General features: G+C 42.3%; 1 protein-coding gene across 2 annotated transcripts in view; it reads right to left on the reverse strand.

Annotated features, from left to right (window-relative positions):
• The window catches only part of inppl1a (inositol polyphosphate phosphatase-like 1a), a 268648-nt gene that overhangs the window by 217234 nt on the left and 34231 nt on the right, over window positions 1-17183 (reverse strand). The window contains exon 1 of one of the 2 annotated variants that reach the window (XM_048533395.2): window positions 16928-16989. The exons of the other annotated variant lie outside the window; for it this stretch is intronic. Coding sequence (XP_048389352.1) covers window positions 16928-16974 — 47 coding nt within the window. The 5' untranslated portion in view covers window positions 16975-16989. Of the gene's footprint in view, window positions 1-16927; window positions 16990-17183 lie in introns of those variants that run through there. 2 annotated transcript variants of the gene reach the window in all.

The following is a 17183-nucleotide window of genomic DNA, read 5'->3' on the forward strand; positions in this document are numbered from 1 at the left end:
AAGCATACAAACAGCATGTCCCACCTGGCGGTGCTGGCTTTAAGTGATCAAAGCCTTTGCTGGACAACTTTATATTGGATGTGAGTTTGCTCGCTGAGCTGGAAGGTTAGTTTTTAGACGTTGCGTCACCATTCTAGGTAACATCATCAGTGAGCCTCCGATGAAGCACTGGTGTTATGTCCCGCTTTCTATTTATCTGTTTAGCATTTCCCACGTTGGCGATGTCATTTCCTGTTCTTTTTCTCAGAGGATGGTAGATTGATTTGGAGCCACTTTGTTGATGGAGTTCCGGTTGGAATGCCATGCTTCTGGGAATTCTCGTGCGTGTCTCTGTTTGGCTTGTCCTAGGATGGATGTGGTGTCCTTCCTCATCTGTATGTAAGGATACAAGTGATGGTGGGTCATGTCGTTTTGTGGCTAGTTGAAAGACCCGATACAGACAACAAGCAAAATGAACGTCATCTACAAAATACCTTGCAAGAACTGTGACAAACACTACATTGGACAAACTGGCAGAAAGCTAGCCACCAGGATACATGAACATCAACTAGCCACAAAACGACATGACCCACTATCACTAGTATCCTTACATACAGATGAGGAAGGACACCACTTTGATTGGGACAACACATCCATCCTAGGATGAGCCAAACAGAGACACGCACGAGAATTCCTAGAAGCATGGCATTCCAACCGGAACTCCATCAACAAACACACTGATTTGGAGCCCATCTACCATCCTCTGAGAAAAAGAATAGGAAATGACATCACCAACCCAAGGAAACGTAAACAGATAAAGAGAGAGCGGGACATAACACCAGCGCTTGACCAGAGGCTCATTGATGATGTTACCTAGAATGGTGACGAAACGTCTGAAAACCAACCTTCCAGCTCAGCAAGCAAACTCACATCCAGAACCTCAACCTGAGCTACAAATCTTCTCAAAACTCGCTACAACTTGGTATGTTGGCCTCCAGATGAAGGAGCAAACAGCAACTCAATTCAATATCTCCTTAACAGGATGGCTCTCCCTCAGTACTGCTGCTCTAATAGCATCTGTCTCTATTTAGAATCCCTACAGTATGGAAACAGATCCTTCGGCCCAACAAGTCCACACTGATCCTCCGAGCATCCCACCCAGACCCATCCCCTATAACCCACCTAACCTAAACACTACAGGCCACTTAGCATGACCAATCCATAGAGCCTTCACACCTTTGGGCCGTGGGAGGAAACCCGAGCACCCGGAGGAAACCCATGCAGACACAGGGAGAGCGTGAAAACTCCACACAGACAGTCACCAGAGGGTGGAAATTGAACTCAGATTCCTGAGGGGCAGCAGTGCTAACCACTAACCCACCGTGTCGCCCCTTTTGTGCTCAAACCCTGCAGCTGGACTTGAACATGGAACCTAGAAGCAAAGAATTTTTTTTTAAAAAAACACAGCCACATCTGAAACCCTGGTAAACATGGTCAGAGTTGGAAAACTATTGTGGCACCAAAATGAGACAACTTAATGAGACCTTCATGATCATGCAGTGTAAGTGACTAGCAGGAAGATGTTTAAATTTTGGGATGAGACAGGTTTAAGATTGTTAATAAAGGAATTTTCTTTTAATACAGTGAGTTCTTGTGATCTGAAACAGTGCCAGAAAGACAGGCAAATTTAAAAGTAACTTCTAAAAAGGTTACCAGATCCCAGACCATCCACTTCGTCATAGCGCATCTTTTAAATCTTTGTTCTTTTACTAGATTAGTGTATTCAGCTATTTGCCTCAAATACTTGCAGTCAATTCTGCATTTTAGTCACTCAGAGTAAAGAAATTGCTTCTAAGTTTCCCAACTGGACTTCTAAGTAATTTTCTCATATTTCTGGCTCCTGGTTTTAGCTAGCATCATAATCATAAGAATCTACAGCTCTGAAAAAGGCCTTTCAGCACATCAAGCTTGTGCCGGTCAAAAACAACTACCTAACTATTGGCAACAGCGGTGCACATCTAAATATTTCTTAAAATGTTGAGTTTCTGCTTCTACCACTTTACAAGGCATGTATTCTAGATTCCCTGGGAGATCATCTAGGCGAAAAAGCTATTCTTCACGACTCCTCTATGCCTTCTTCCCCTTTACCTTAAGTCAATGCCCTGGTCATTGATCCTTCAATCAAAGGGAATAGTGTTCCCCCCTCCCCCAATCAACCCTATTTAAGCTCCTCATAATTGTATGCATCTCAATCATGTCCTCTCTCAATCTTCTCTGCTCCAAGGAAAACAATTTATCACTCAAATTTTTTGTATCATCTGCAACTTTATTGATCAATCTTCCAACATTCGAGTCTCAAATGTTTACATAAACCACAAACATCACGGGCCCCAGTGAATCCTGTGGCGCCCCACTGGTCTCAGACTTCCAGCGGGAAATACACCCTCAATTACTTCCCTCTACTTCTTGCCACTCAGCCAATTCTAGATCCAATCTGGAACTCATTGCTCCCCACCGTGTCTCAGTCTTTTCTCCCTGATCCAGTCCCCACCCATGCACATCAGTGATTCCTGACGCTTTACACCAGTTTCAGAATTTCCAGTTTGCCAGCTCTAATGGCCTCTTCTTTACCATGGACATGCAATCCATTTGCACTCTGGGCTCTCCGCTTCTTCCTGGAGCGGAAACTTGAACCATCACCACACGCCATCTTCCTCCATTTGGAGGAGCTTGTCCTCACCAACAACTTCTCTTAACTCCTCTCATTTTCATGAGCCCCAGTTATGCCCGTCTCTTCATGGGGTACATGGAACATTCCTCATCCAGTCCTATTCCAGACTCCTCCCACAATTCTCTGCTATAATCAATGCTGCTTCCCCAACTCATCCCGAACCAGAAGAGTTCATGGCTTTTGCTTCTAATTTCCATCCTGCCCTCACTTTCACCTGGCTTATCTTTGACTCCTCCTTTCCCTTGCTTGATATCTGTTTTCACTTCTGGGTTAGACTGGCCACTAATATGCACTATAAACTCACTGACTCCCAAAGCTACCTGGGCTATACATCCTGGCACCTTGCTTTTTGTAAAGATTCTATTCCAGAACATGCAGAAAAAGGCCCCAAAGAATAGATATTTAATAAGAAAAGGAATGACAACAGTCAAAGTACAGAAATTTCAATTAATGGAGCATTCCTGTTTGTAAAGTATTGGATTAAACAATATTAAAAGGAAGTACAATTGTATGCGATAGCCAAGTATGGTGTCACCAATACTTTAAACAATTATAGCAAGACTTCATCGTGTTTATATGCTATTCCCCTTACACTCAAGGTCAACATTCCTAATTATATGCTGTGTCTGCAGAATAACCTTTTGCGATTCACGTACTAAGATTCCTAGATCCCTTCTATTGCACAATTTTGCAATTTCTCTTCATTTAAAATCATTCTACTTTTCTGCTCCTCTGGCCAACCTTATTTTCCACATTATCCGCCATGTGTTAAATGTTTGTCCACTATTTAACTTATCTACATCCCTTGGCAGCCTCTTTGTATCCTCCTCACAACTTGCTTTCCTATGATTTTATCAACAACTGGCACTGGTTGCTTCACATCAACTTCAACACTCTTCATTTCAAATTAGCACATTCAATGGTTATTGGAACAAACCTCAAGAATTATTGAGGCAAGGTGCAAAGTTTTTTTTTCAGGGCAAAGGAGTAGATTTGTGTACTGATTGTCCACAAGGTCAATAGTAAACAACATACAATCCACCTGATCATTATTAGGAAGCTTAAGCACAGACTCACTGACATTCAGACATTCAATTATTTGACCAGTACTGTACAATTCGGAGGGAAATGAGTCGATATAAAAATTGCAGGCTAAAAGAAGAATCTGAAGGGGAAAAGTAAAAATTCAATTGTCACATTCAAGCAGAATTAAGCAGAATAGCTGATTTATCTTTAGCAAGAAACCATTTGTTGTGTATCAACTGTGCTTAATCAAATGCATGCGGAGGATATTAACTGGGACATCACTAAAAGGACATCTAATAAAAACTAAGAGGAGGACATATGGAGGGGTCATGTAGTACAGTAGTAGTGTCTGTACCTTTGAGCCAGGAAGTCTGGGTTCGTGTCGAGAGGTGTGCAACATCATTTAAACTGGCCGATTGGAAATATCCTACTAGAAAATAAGCATTGGAGCATAGGTGGTGGTGTAGTGGTACTGTCTCTACCTCAGGGCCAGGAGATCTGGGCTCAAGTTCCCCCACTGCTCAGCAGGAATGCAATACTGCTGAAGGGATTGATTGGAAAATATCTAGGAGTTATATATTTGGGTTCTTGTAGCACAGTTGCAGTGCCCCGACCTTTGGGTCAGCAGGCCCAGGTTCATGTGTCACTTACCCTGGATATAGAGATAGAGTCATACAGCATGGAAACAGATCCTTCGGTCCGACCAGTCCATACCAAACCAAACTAGTCCCACTTGCATGTGCTTGGCCCAATTCCTACTAAACCTTTTCTATTCATGACAAGGGTAGGACAATGGCTCAGTGGTTAGCATTGCCTCCACAGTACCAGGACCCAGGTTCAATTCCAGCCTCAGGCAACTGCCTGTGTGGAGTCTGCACATTCTCCCAGTGTCTTTGTGGGTTGCCTCTGGTTGTTCCACTTTCCTCCCATAGTACAAAGATGTGGAGGTTAGGGTGGATTGGCCATGTTAAAATTCCCCATAGTGTCCAGGGATGTGCTGGCTAGGTGAATTGGCCATGGGAAATGCAGGTTGCAGGACTAGGGCATTTGGTGCGATGGGTCTGAGACGGATGTTCTTCAGAGGACTGATGTGGACTCAATGAGCTAAATGCAGGGATTCTATGATTCTTATCCAATTGTCTTAAACATTCTAACTGTACCCACATCTACCACTCGCTCTGGCAGATCATTCCACACACTGAACCAGTGTAAAATAAAAGTTGCCCCCGTGTCCTTTTCAAGCCTTTTGCCCCTCACCCACAAAAACGTCCCCTAGTTTTGAACTCACCAACAGTAGGGGAAAAAGTCTCTGGCCATTCACCTTATCTATGCCCCTCATGATTTTATAAACACCCATAGGTGGATGGAGTTGTGGATAGTGACAAAGGATGCCGTAGGTTGCAGACAGACATAGATAGGTTAGATGGGCTTCAGGTCGGTGTGACAGATCGGCACAACATCAAGGGCCAAAAGGCCTGTACTGTGCTGTAATGTTCTATGTTCTATAAGCTGCAGAGCTGGGCTGAGGTGGCAAATGGAGTTTAATGCGGACAAGTGTGAGGTGATGCACTTTGGTAAGAGTAACCGGAAGGCAAAGTACTGGGCTAATGGTAAGATTTTTAGTAGCGTAGATGAGCAGAGAGATCTCGGTGTCCATGTACACAGATCCTTGAAAGTTGCCATCCAGGTTGACAGGGCTGTTAAGAAGGCATACAGTGTTTTAGCTTTTATTAACAGAGGGATCAAGTTCCGGAACCAAGAGGTTATGGTGAAGCTGTACAAAACTCTGGTGCGGCCGCACTTGGAGTATTGCGTACAGTTCGGGTCACTGCATTATAAGAAGGATGTGGAAGCTTTGGAAAGGGTGCAGAGGAGATTTACCAGGATGTTGCCTGGTATGGAGGGAAGGTCTTACGAGGAAAGGCTGAGGGACTTGAGGCTGTTTTCGTTAGAGAGAAGGTTGAGAGATGACTTAATTGAGACATATAAAATAATCAGAGGGTTAGATAGGGTGGATAGGGACAGCCTTTTTCCTAGGACGGTGACGGCGAGCATGAGGGGGCATAGCTTTAAATTGAGGGGTGAAAGATATAGGACAGATGTCAGAGGTAGATTCTTTACTCAGAGAGTAGTAAGGGAATGGAACGCTTTGCCTGCAACGGTAGTAGATTCGCCAACTTTAGGTACATTTCAGTCGTCATTGGATAAGCATATGGACGTACATGGAATAGTGTAGGTTAGATGGGCTTGAGATCGGTATGACAGGTCGGCACAACAGAGGGCCAAAGGGCCTGTACTGTGCTGTAATGTTCTATGTTCTATCGGTATAGAATCTCCAAACAAGCTGATTACGAAAATACCTTGAGCATGTAAAGACTGCTCCTTTGGCACAATGGTAGTGCCCCTCAAGTAAGAAGATGTTTGCTTGTAATGTTTCCCTATGTAAACAAATGTAGACTAAGTGAAGATGACCACTATGCTTAGTGGCTTTCTAGAATTTTACAATGATATATGATGGATGTTGTGAAACTCGAAAGGTTTGGAAAAGACTTGAAAGGATATTGCCAGGGTTGTAAAGGTTTAAACTAAACGGAGAGGCTGAATAGGTTAGGGCTATTTTCCCCACAGCGTCAGAGGCTGACGGGTAACCTTATAGAAGTTTATAAAATCATGAGGGGCACGGAGCAGGTAAATAGGTATGGTTTTTGCCCCAAAGTGGGGGAGTCCAAAACTAAAGGGCATATAACCACTTGAGGTTAGGCTGCGTGGTGGAAAGATCGACGTGGCTGATGCCTGACCAAGTGTCATCACAAGTCTTGTAATTTTCCTCTTAATTGCCTCTCAGTTGTGCTGAACTGCCCCATCATGCTTAGGGCTTTTTGAACATTTAAAAGGTAACTGCGCATGTTCAACATTCAATTTTAATTTCTGATCTTTTCTAATAACAGAGGAAGAGGTATAAAACGCAGCAATATCAAAAATCACACAAGAACGCCAAAGATCAGGAGGATGAGTCAGACCCAGAAGGGTGGTGCTTTTCTCCTGTTGAGGAAGGGAAGAGGCTATTTCTTTTCCAGGTACTACCAAGGAAGTTATTTAGCTAACTCTTCCGCCGTTTTGCAACCATCAGGTTTAATTGCAACTTGGTAACATCACACCCCTTCAAGCAAACCTCAGTGCTATCTCAAGAACAGGTTCCGCTGCCTACGGCTCTTCTTCAGAAGAAACCACTGTCCTGAAACCCCAAAATTCAACTCCACCCTCACTTCATTTTGGTAACCTTCTCAGTTCCCTTTCATGTTGCTTACAGGATTCAAGACTAAAATTTTCTCATTGAAATCTTTCAAAGGTAGAAATGATTTTAAAAATGAAAAATTGCTTCAACTCCAAAGATTTCCTTTCTTTGAAGGCTATTGCTACATAATAATTTCCAAATGGAGAATAAACAAATTGGTGACTGTTAGGACGATAGCAGGACTCACTTGTGATTTCCAATACTTGGGCCTGCCAACACTAGCCTTCCAGCTCAGTGAGCAAACTCACATCCAGATCCCTGCCAACACTGGTCATCTCAGCTCACTAGTGTCCTCAGTTGGGCATGGTATGAGAACAGTGTTAACTGAGGGAAGTCACATGCCACAGAAGCTTGTTTCACTAATTAATATAAACAGAAACCAACATAAAAGTTGGAATAGGAAAGCACTGAATATTTCAGAGGAATCAGGGTGTGACAGGGAAAGGACCAGCGATCCAAACAGAAAGAAACCTAAGCCACTTGTGGTCGGGTAGTATGCACCTGCTTCTGAGCAGAGGCACAAGTCCTAACTGCTCTGGAGGTGTGACACAACATCTCTGAACAAGTTGATTAAAAAAGTCTGCATATGGGGCCAATATAGTTTTTGATCCAATTAAAGGACACAGTGGACTAATTTACATGCCCCAAGACTTAATTCTCTTGCAATATCTGCATCTCCACCCAGAAATATCAAATTGCCTGTGTTACTCAAATACTAGTCTCCCATGAACAGCTTCCACTAATTCTCCCCAAAATAAATGAGCACATTCAATTCTCTAACATTGGAGAAACAAAAACCACAAACATTTTGCCAACTTAACACAAAACAGATGTAGCTGAGGCTAAGCAGGCAGCCATCACACTCCAATGAAGTGCAACAGCAATTCTACAAAAAAAGAGTCAAACTATGTTTTTAACAACATTCATCAAGGTCGTTCTTGTCAGAGCAGCCAAAATAATCACGATCCTCCTAGCCCTCTGCATTTTGCTCCAAGTGTTAGCTCGACTCTGAGTAACAGGCAAATCTTGAAGTCAGCTGGTTTGGTCGGTTCAAGCCCAGTCCCAGACTACAGCACATTTTGTAGAGATAACAAGGTGTGGAGATGGATGAACACAGCAGGCCAATCAGCACCTTAGGAGCCGGAAAGCTGACGTTACGGGCTTAGACCTGACAAAGGGTCTAGGCCCGAAATGTCAGCTTCCCTGCTCCCAAGATGCTGTTTAGCCTGCTGTGTTCATCCAGCTCCACACCTTGTTATCTCGGATTCTCCAGCATCTGCAGTCCTATGATCTCTGCAGCACATTTTATGTTCACTTAAGAGCAGCATTATTGGACAATATTTAATCAAGGACCTGTAACTGTAACGTAGGTGCACTTTCATAGTTCAATGGCACTATTCAAATAAAAGCTGAAAATTCTTCCAATGTCAGGACCAAAACTCCATTCCTTGAATCAAGATCAATCACTAAACTGATCCAGTCTTGAAGAAGGGTAATACCCAAACTGTTGACTTATCCTTTTCTTCAGATGTTGCCTGGCTCGTTGCGTTCTTCCAGCTTCCTGTTTGTTTATCGACCAAAAATACAAATGGCCCTTGATTTAATTCAGGGAACAAAATGGCTGCCATATTTGCCTTGAATATGGCAAGTGATGCGCAAAATTTGGGAAACCAAACAAGCAAGGAGCAAAAGATTATTTCTACAGCGACCTTTCATAACTTTCAGTATGCCACAAAACACTATGGTACTGAATTACTTTTATTCTGTGGTCATTGAAATCTCAACAGTTGAGCACAAAGTCCCACAAACAACAGAGATTATGCATTTAGCAATGCTGGCTCAGGAATAAATACCAACCACAATATCAGGGTAAAAACCCTGATTTCCAACCCTATTTCCAACACCAATACAGTGTTATGGAAATTCAAGCTGTTACCTTCGTACCACTGGTCTGTGTGATTTGTAAATTATTGGAATAAATGTTCAAGAAAACTGAAAGAACTGCAGATGCTGGAAATCAGAAACAAAAATCAAAAATTGCTGAAAAACTCAATAAGTCTGACAGCTTCTGCTGAGAGAAAGCAGAATTAATGTTTCGGATCCATGGACCCTTCTTCAGATGCATCAAGAATTTTCTTTAATCAAGAAATGTAAGATTACACTCCAGCAAGACTTCCTTGAAATAGCTGACAAAAAAAATGCCAGACAGCACAAATTGTGCTGAATGGTAATGCTGTTAGGATAGGCATAGGTATCCTGAGCACTGGTAGATTAATTACACAGGTGTAGGCGTGACTCTTTGACAGGAAGCTTCAGATGAGAGAACAGGATAAGACAACGGTGTTAATCTAGCATACCAGATCACCGATTAGGAAATAGCCAAGTTATCAAATATATTTCTGTAGATTTGTCCTCAGGATGTGGGCAGTTGCGGCAAGGCCTATTTTGTTACCCAGCTTTCAAATGTGGCAGGCATTTAAAAGTCAGCCATGCAGCCTGTACTACAGCCACATGAAGCTCCAACTCCGTAAAGTCATTAGTATAGGTATTCACTTTTTTTTTAAAGAACAATTTCTTCGGGAGGCAATAGCTTAATGGCATTATCGCAGGGCTGTTAATCCAGAGACCCAAAGTTCTGTGGACCCAGGTTAAAATCTCTGCCATGGCAGATGGTGGGGTGTGAATTCAATAAAAACGTGGAATTAAGAGCCTAATGACAACCACGAGACCATTGCCAATTGTCAGGAAAAACCCATCTGGTCACACATCCTTTAGGGAAGGAAACTGCCATCCTTACCTGGTCTGGCCTATATGGTGCTCCAGATTCAAAGTAATATGGTTGACCTTTAACTGACCCCTGGGTAATGAAGGATAGGCAATAAATGCTGGCCTAGCCAGCATCACCCTCATCCTGTGAGGGGAAAACCAACATTTGGACTGCATGAAAGAGAGTGTATTAATTGTTTAGCAAGTGGATTCAGTCATATTATCAGAGAACAGACCAGTTCATGATAACTTATAGTTAACAGATTGACTTTAAACATTTGAAATCAGGTAGGCCAACTGGTGGTCAGAACATTGCCCTGAAACATGGACCAGTGAATGTTCATCACCTATTTTGCTGAGTTGCAACAGGTACAACACGCATACATTTATTTTGTCGGCAAAGAACAGGGCCTGTGTGCTAACACACACAAGCTACAGTACACACGAGTGCAACACGGTCCAAGCGCAGTTAACAATCCTAAGTTAGTCAGTCAGCATTAATGGTGCATTTACAAGGCAAAACCTTCACCAGAGTCCAACTGCCAATCAATCCTCACTGACTAAGGGGTGGTTTACTCCAAATTGGAATTCTTGGGAATCATACAAATGAGTGCAAACAAAGTTTCAACAATGCCTTTTTCATCAATACTCAAATTCTGTAAATACCAAATAACTTAAGTTAACTTTCTGGATTGATTGAACTAGATAGTTGGGTCAACGAAACAGCATAGAGGGAACATGACAAGTAGAATTAATTTGGAAGTATATACTCATGGCAAGTAAACAGCAACATGACTGAATCAAACCGCATTTTACACACTATTCCTTGCGCCAGAGAGACAGCAGTGCTAAGCTTTGAGGATCAGTGATACCAGAGGGAAACTAACTCTCACTCAAACTGCCAGGCCTGCAGCGACTTTTCCAGTATCGTGTTTGTATCAGATTTCCAGCTTCTACACTACTTTGCCTTTATTAAATAGTCTAGTCTTTGCTAAGCATTACACTGGAAACTAATTGTGTGTCAAGCATGCAGTGTGGTGTATTTGCATGTGCTGGAAGCTATAAGCTGTATGTTAACTCAAAGAACCTGTTTTGCTGGCAAAAAACATCATACATGCATGCATGTTTGTCATTGGTAATAATAAGAGTCATGGAGGCTGCCAACCTCTGGATGCCCCTGTATCATAACACCCTTACCAGTCAGAGTCTATGCCTGGTCTAAGAACTAAGATTGGCAGTTAACTGCTCCAGCTACATTTCTATGCCAATGATAACCCAAGGTCAGAAATCAGACAACATCAGGTTAAGGCCAACGGATTTATTTGAAATCACTAGTTTTCACAGCATAGCCTCTTCATCAGGTGAAGCAAGAGAGAAACAGAATTTATAGGCACAGATCAAAGCATCAGACAGTGGTCTTAGTGGAGTGTCAAATATTGACTCTCTGCAGATCAAAAGTGTCAACAGCTGAATAATAAACAAAAAGTGATGACCCACAATCTGATTGAATGAGGCAGAGATAATTACAACAAAATTTTAAAGAGTGGTGCTGGAGACAAACCAACTGGAATAATGATAGCTATAAGAGTCGCATACCGAGTGTCTAACCGAAGTAACAAGTAATGCAACACTGCACAAACTAATTAAGGTTGACAGATCATGATAATTTATCAAGGTGGTGTCAAAACAGGACAGAAAGGTGGATTTTTCGGATACAGAAGTGTCATGGGATCACATTTAGCACGCCATGAATGCAAGATCCTGATCGAGACCATCTTCATGGGTGCGGAACTTGGCTATTAGTCTCTGCTCAGCAATTCAGCATTATGAATCTTGAGGACGCCTTGGAGGATGCTTACCCGAAGATCGAACGCTCAACGTCCTTGACTACTGGTGTTCCCCAAATGGTTGTTCAGTTGTCAGTATGCTTCTTTGCAGTAGTCTGTCCTATTCTGTACGACAATAGCTCCTCCTTTGTCAGCTGGTTTGATGACAATGTTGCAATTGATCTTGGGAGGGAAAGTCTCCAAACAAAAATGGAATTAAACCAGATAGTCAATGCCAGCCGGTCTAAAGGCATTGGAAATGTCAACATGATCTAAGCTCTGCAGTTCTTTCACATCTACTTCTGAATAACTGTGGACAATTAAATAGACCACTTGAGAAAGAGGATTCACAAATACCCCTATCCTCAATGATTTGGGGAACCCAGCACAACTGTACAAAAAGGTAAGGCTAAAGCATTTGCAACAATTTCCATCCGGAAGCACTTGAGTATATGATCCATCTCAGCCTCTTCCAAGAGGTCCCCAATGTCACAGATTACAGTATTAAACCGATTAAATTCACACCATATTATATCAATCAACAGCTGGAAGTACTGGATCTTTCAAAAGCCACGGGCTCTGAGAAACCAAAACCAGCCCAGCCTGTCTCTGCCTCCCTAACTTGTTCTTCCTCTCACCCATCCCTTCCGCCCACCCCAAGCCGCACCTCCATTTCCTACTTACTAACCTCATCCCACCTCCTTGACCTGTCCGTCTTCCCTGGACTGACCTATCCCCTCCCCACCTATACTCTCTTCTCCACCTATCTTCTTTTCTCTCCATCTTCGGTCCGCCTCCCCCTCTCTCCTTATTTATTCCAGAACCCTCACCCCATCCCCCTCTCTGATGAAGGGTCTAGGCCTGAAACATCAGCTTTTGTGCTCCTGAGATGCTGCTTGGCCTGCTGTGTTCATCCAGCTTCACACCTTGTTATCTCTGATTCTCCAGCATCTACAGTTCCTATTATCACTTGTAGAAGCTTGCCAGCTTCTCAGGCTAGTCCATTCTGCAGCCACTATTTTAAACAAAATGTAAGAGCACCTTCTGTTCAAAAGGAAAACAAACATTTATATTAATACTGCCTGCAGAACTACTAAAAACAGAAGCTGTTGCCATGTAAATTAGACTTACAGTTGTTCAACAATACTTTAAACAAAATTTCAATGTTAAAAAAAGACTGCGTTTGTGTGTGTTACTTCTGAAAGAGTTTCTTTCAAGCTTACAGACCTCAAAAGGCAAAGTGCAGAACGACATTAAACATTCTCCCTCCACAAAGCAAAAGCAAAATACAAGTAATAAGTGCACAAACAATCCATCCCAGGAAACAGAAGGTCAAGACAAGGAAGAACCAAATTACGCTCACTAATAAATCACATAAAATTGTTCATAGGCAGGAAACTGGACAACATTCCTGAGTGGATCTGAACAATCAAGACGATAGGAAAAGTTGTGGCCTGGCCCAACAAAAATAGTCAAAAGGAGCTGTACATTTCCAACGCCTTTATTGTGGACTGATGACTGAGTTAACATGGATCCGATTCATTCTTTTGCTGTGCTGTTCAGCCAGAACCTATACCACTTCTAGTTATAGATATTGGAATAGAGGGTTAAAAGGGTACCTGCTCAGAAATCATCCCTTTCTCCGAAGAGTCTGGGGTTATGTTCTTAGGACAAGAGGCCGGCTATCTTGGACCGAAGTGACGGGAATTTCTACACTCAGTTGTGAATCTGAAGAATTTGCTACTGCAGAGGGTCGTGAATACTCAGTCATTGAGTACACTCTAACAGATGATCAAGAGGGAACCGAGAAATGTGGAAATAAAGCCAGCACATAAATTTGAGAGACTCGATAATCCGTGTTTGCTCCTATTTTTTGTATGCTAACTCTTGAATGACAACTGAAGGTAGCAGTGCAGGTGAAGTAAACATCTTTTACTGTAATGGCTTTCAAAAACTTGTCAGCTAGTTAAAACATATGTTTAGGTTACATACAAGCAGGGAACTAGCTGTATTAGTGAAGTGGACGTGGATTTTTCCTCTGTAATTTGGATTCAAAACCATGACAAAGGAAGCAAATCTCACCTTTCAGCTATAGGTAGCTACAGTATGAAATGAGTTTGAAATTCCTAACCAACTTCATTGCTGATCTATGCAAAATTGGGGACAGTTAATCTCTGAAACTAACTCACAGCAATGTTAAGGCTGTTCACTTATGGGATATTGACATAAGTTGCAAATCCAGGTTTTCAAGCCCATTTCCAATTATTCTTAAAATAGCCTGTCATCTTATTGAACTTCTTTAATCCTGTGGTGTGGAAATTCCTACAGTGGCCATATTCAATGATTTCCAGGCCAGTACGTGACATGCAAATAACACAACTGCAATGAGGGGGTGGGGAAAAAATTCACCAAGTTATTGGGTCTGGAATGCACTACCTGAAACTGCGGTGAAGGCAGGCTCAATCGAGGCATACAAGAGGGCATTAGAATTTTCTGCATAGTTTGGGTGGGGAGGAAAATGTGGAAAAGGCATGAGATTAGCATATAATAGAGCTGGTGCAGGTTCTACGATATAATAATTCTGGAATTCCGCGATCAACCATATTAGTGTGATCTAAGAGTCTCACATTGTCCAGACCATGTAAAGATGGCAGACTTCCTTACCAAAAAGGCACAATGAACAAACCAGTCTCTGTGGCCCAATTGGTCAGCACGTTCAGCACTAACCAAAAGATTGGTGGTTCAAGGCCATTCGGGGTACAGCCTCCACCTGATTTCACTCCATCAGTTTCTGGGGCAGCATGATGGGTCAGTGGTTAGCACTGCTGCTTCACAGTGCCAGGGACCCAGGTTCAATTCCACACTCAGGTGACCGCGTGTGGACTTTGCACATTCTCCCCGTGACTATGTGAATTTCCTCCAGGTTTTCCTGTTTCCTTCCACAGTTCAAAGATGTGCAGAGTAGGGTGGATTGACTACGCTAAATTGCCCAGTGTGTGCAGGCTAGGTGGATTAGACATGGGTTATGCTTCAGAGGGTCAAATGGCCTGCTTCCACGCTCTAGGGATTCTATTGTACACCATCTAAGTAGATCTTTATTCAATTTCAATTCCCAAGTGGCAGTAGTGGAATCTGCAGACCTGCTCCCCAGATCATGTGTCCTGGTCTCTGTTATCTTACTAGATCAGAAACCCAATGTTGCTAACATATGTGAGAATTGGAAATATGTCAGCATAGCTGGGGGTGTTCTTGAGGCTGAAAGGCAGAAGCATCATCAGAAAAATTTTCATTTTATGCGTGTCTGGCACAATCAACATTCAATTTCAACTCTCAAGTGAAAAATGGTTCCACTCCCTACAAATGACACCTCTCAAGTAGATCAGCACAAACTACATTAAACAAAAATGGTAGCAGCAACAGTGTAAATATATCTGCGACACATTTTGTCTGACAACACCAAACTAACTTCGGACTTCTTACTGTGTTGCAGGCACTCAATGTAAATTTTTGTGTTTAGTTGGGCTACTCATTAAACCTGGTCACAGGCTAATCCAAAGTGAGATAAGGAAGCGAGCAGAAAGCCAAAAAACAATTAATAATTGGACCTGCATTTGATGATATGGACAGACCACGTAGAAGCTTCACTGTGAACCACGACTACCTGTTCAATGAGCCACTACAGATTGAATTCAATTCCAAAACCTGTCATCTGTATCCCACAGTTCACATTTCCTGACTTGCTCCATCACACTGACACTTCTCAGCCTTGTGATAACTCCACTGCCCATCAGTCCTTTCAGTCATGAGCTCAATTCTGCAGCACTGTGTTTATCATCCCAAACAGAGGGACCTTCTTCATGCTGGCACTTCTTTCCTCAACCTGTTTTCCACACACTCCATACTTTTAGAAATGACCTTGGAGGAGAATTCTTCGAACACTCACCTCTCTCAGTTTCTGCTCAGTGTTCTGAGATTCCCGTGATAAGGCTCTCTCAAACTGCAAGTACGCTGCCAGGTACAGTTAACATTCAATGCATAATTACAGTGAGTCAACTGATCTCAGCACAGGGACAGCAGTGTATGTGCCTTCCGAACCACAACATTAGGAAGAGGGGATGACTAAAATGTAGGACATTTGGTGACAATCCAAGTTACCAGCAGGAAGAATACACAAAACATCCCAATTGTGATAAAATACAAGAAGAACTGCGGACGCTGTAAATCAGGAATGAAACAAAGCTGCTGGAAAAACTCAGCAGGTCTGGCAGCATCTGTGAAAGAGAAAGCAGAGTTCTGAGGAAGGATCACCGAACCCGAAATGTTAACTGTTTTCTCCTTCACAGATGCTGCCAGGCCTGCTGGGTTTTTCCAGGAACTTTGATTTTGATCCCAATTGTGATGATTTCTTTGCAGTTTCTCTCTCTCTCAAACCTTTTCTTTTGCTTCCACTCTCAGGATGTGAGCATTTCTTGCAAGATCAATAATTGTTACCGAATCTCCAGCAGCACTGGGTGTGTCGTGTTGGTTACAACCAAATATCATCTTAGATCACTTTAGATAGCAATAAAAAGTCAACCAGTGCAATGAGAGTCTAGAGTCCCATATGGATCCAGACTATTAATGACTTCCCTGAAGTAAGTTTATAAATCAGTTGTATTTTACAACAACTTGACAGCCCTAGCCTATTTCCAGATGCTTTCTAAATCCAAATTTTCAAACCTGTTTAAAACAAATTCATCCAGGTCTCCAATATTCAGCCAATAGCACAACCACAACACTACTCAACTTTGGAGGGGTATCACCACAATATTTTACGTATCCATACTTCAAGTCAGTTCAAAGGGAGAAAAACAATGAGGTTGGGATGGCCTCACATTGTACATGGTCAAAGGAAAAATGGGTAGCTGTAAAAGGAATCAAAATCCTGTTCACTGGTTTCCTTGGCTACTTAAAGTCCCACCAACAGCAAGGAACAGTTGACAGTCTCAAGTACAAAAATTTAAAACAAAAATTAAGCCTCAGGCCAGATTTCAAAGTGCATATTGTATTTGTTTCCTTTCCATAAACTTTCAGCCAAGTGAGCTGAAAGATCAGGAAATATGTTCACCAGTTTTGAGATGAAGTAAACAGGGCTGCAAGAGGAATAGACAGCAAAACTATTTTCCACAAAATTACAAATTAGACTTTAGGGCAAAAACACACACACACACACAGATTATAATTCCTTAATATATACGAATACACACAATGTCAGACTATCACAAGCAGTGATAGTCCAAGAAAGACACAACGAAATCCCCATACCAATGTTCAGCTTTTTTGGCAGATAACCATTTCTGTTGTAGCATCATAACCCGACAGCTGAATTCTCAGCCACCCAGCACTATTGGATGGCAACACCCTGACCGGCAAAAGGAAACAAAACCCTGATCATGAGATTTACAGAAACAGAACAGAACATATTACAAAACACCAAAGTCTGTCGTAAGGTAATGTGGAGGAAACATGATAGTAGAGGGACACGTTACACATCGTGTGCAAATTGGACATAACAAGGCTC

Source organism: Stegostoma tigrinum, chromosome 6 (genome assembly GCF_030684315.1).
Source record: "Stegostoma tigrinum isolate sSteTig4 chromosome 6, sSteTig4.hap1, whole genome shotgun sequence".
NCBI lineage: Eukaryota > Metazoa > Chordata > Chondrichthyes > Orectolobiformes > Stegostomatidae > Stegostoma > Stegostoma tigrinum.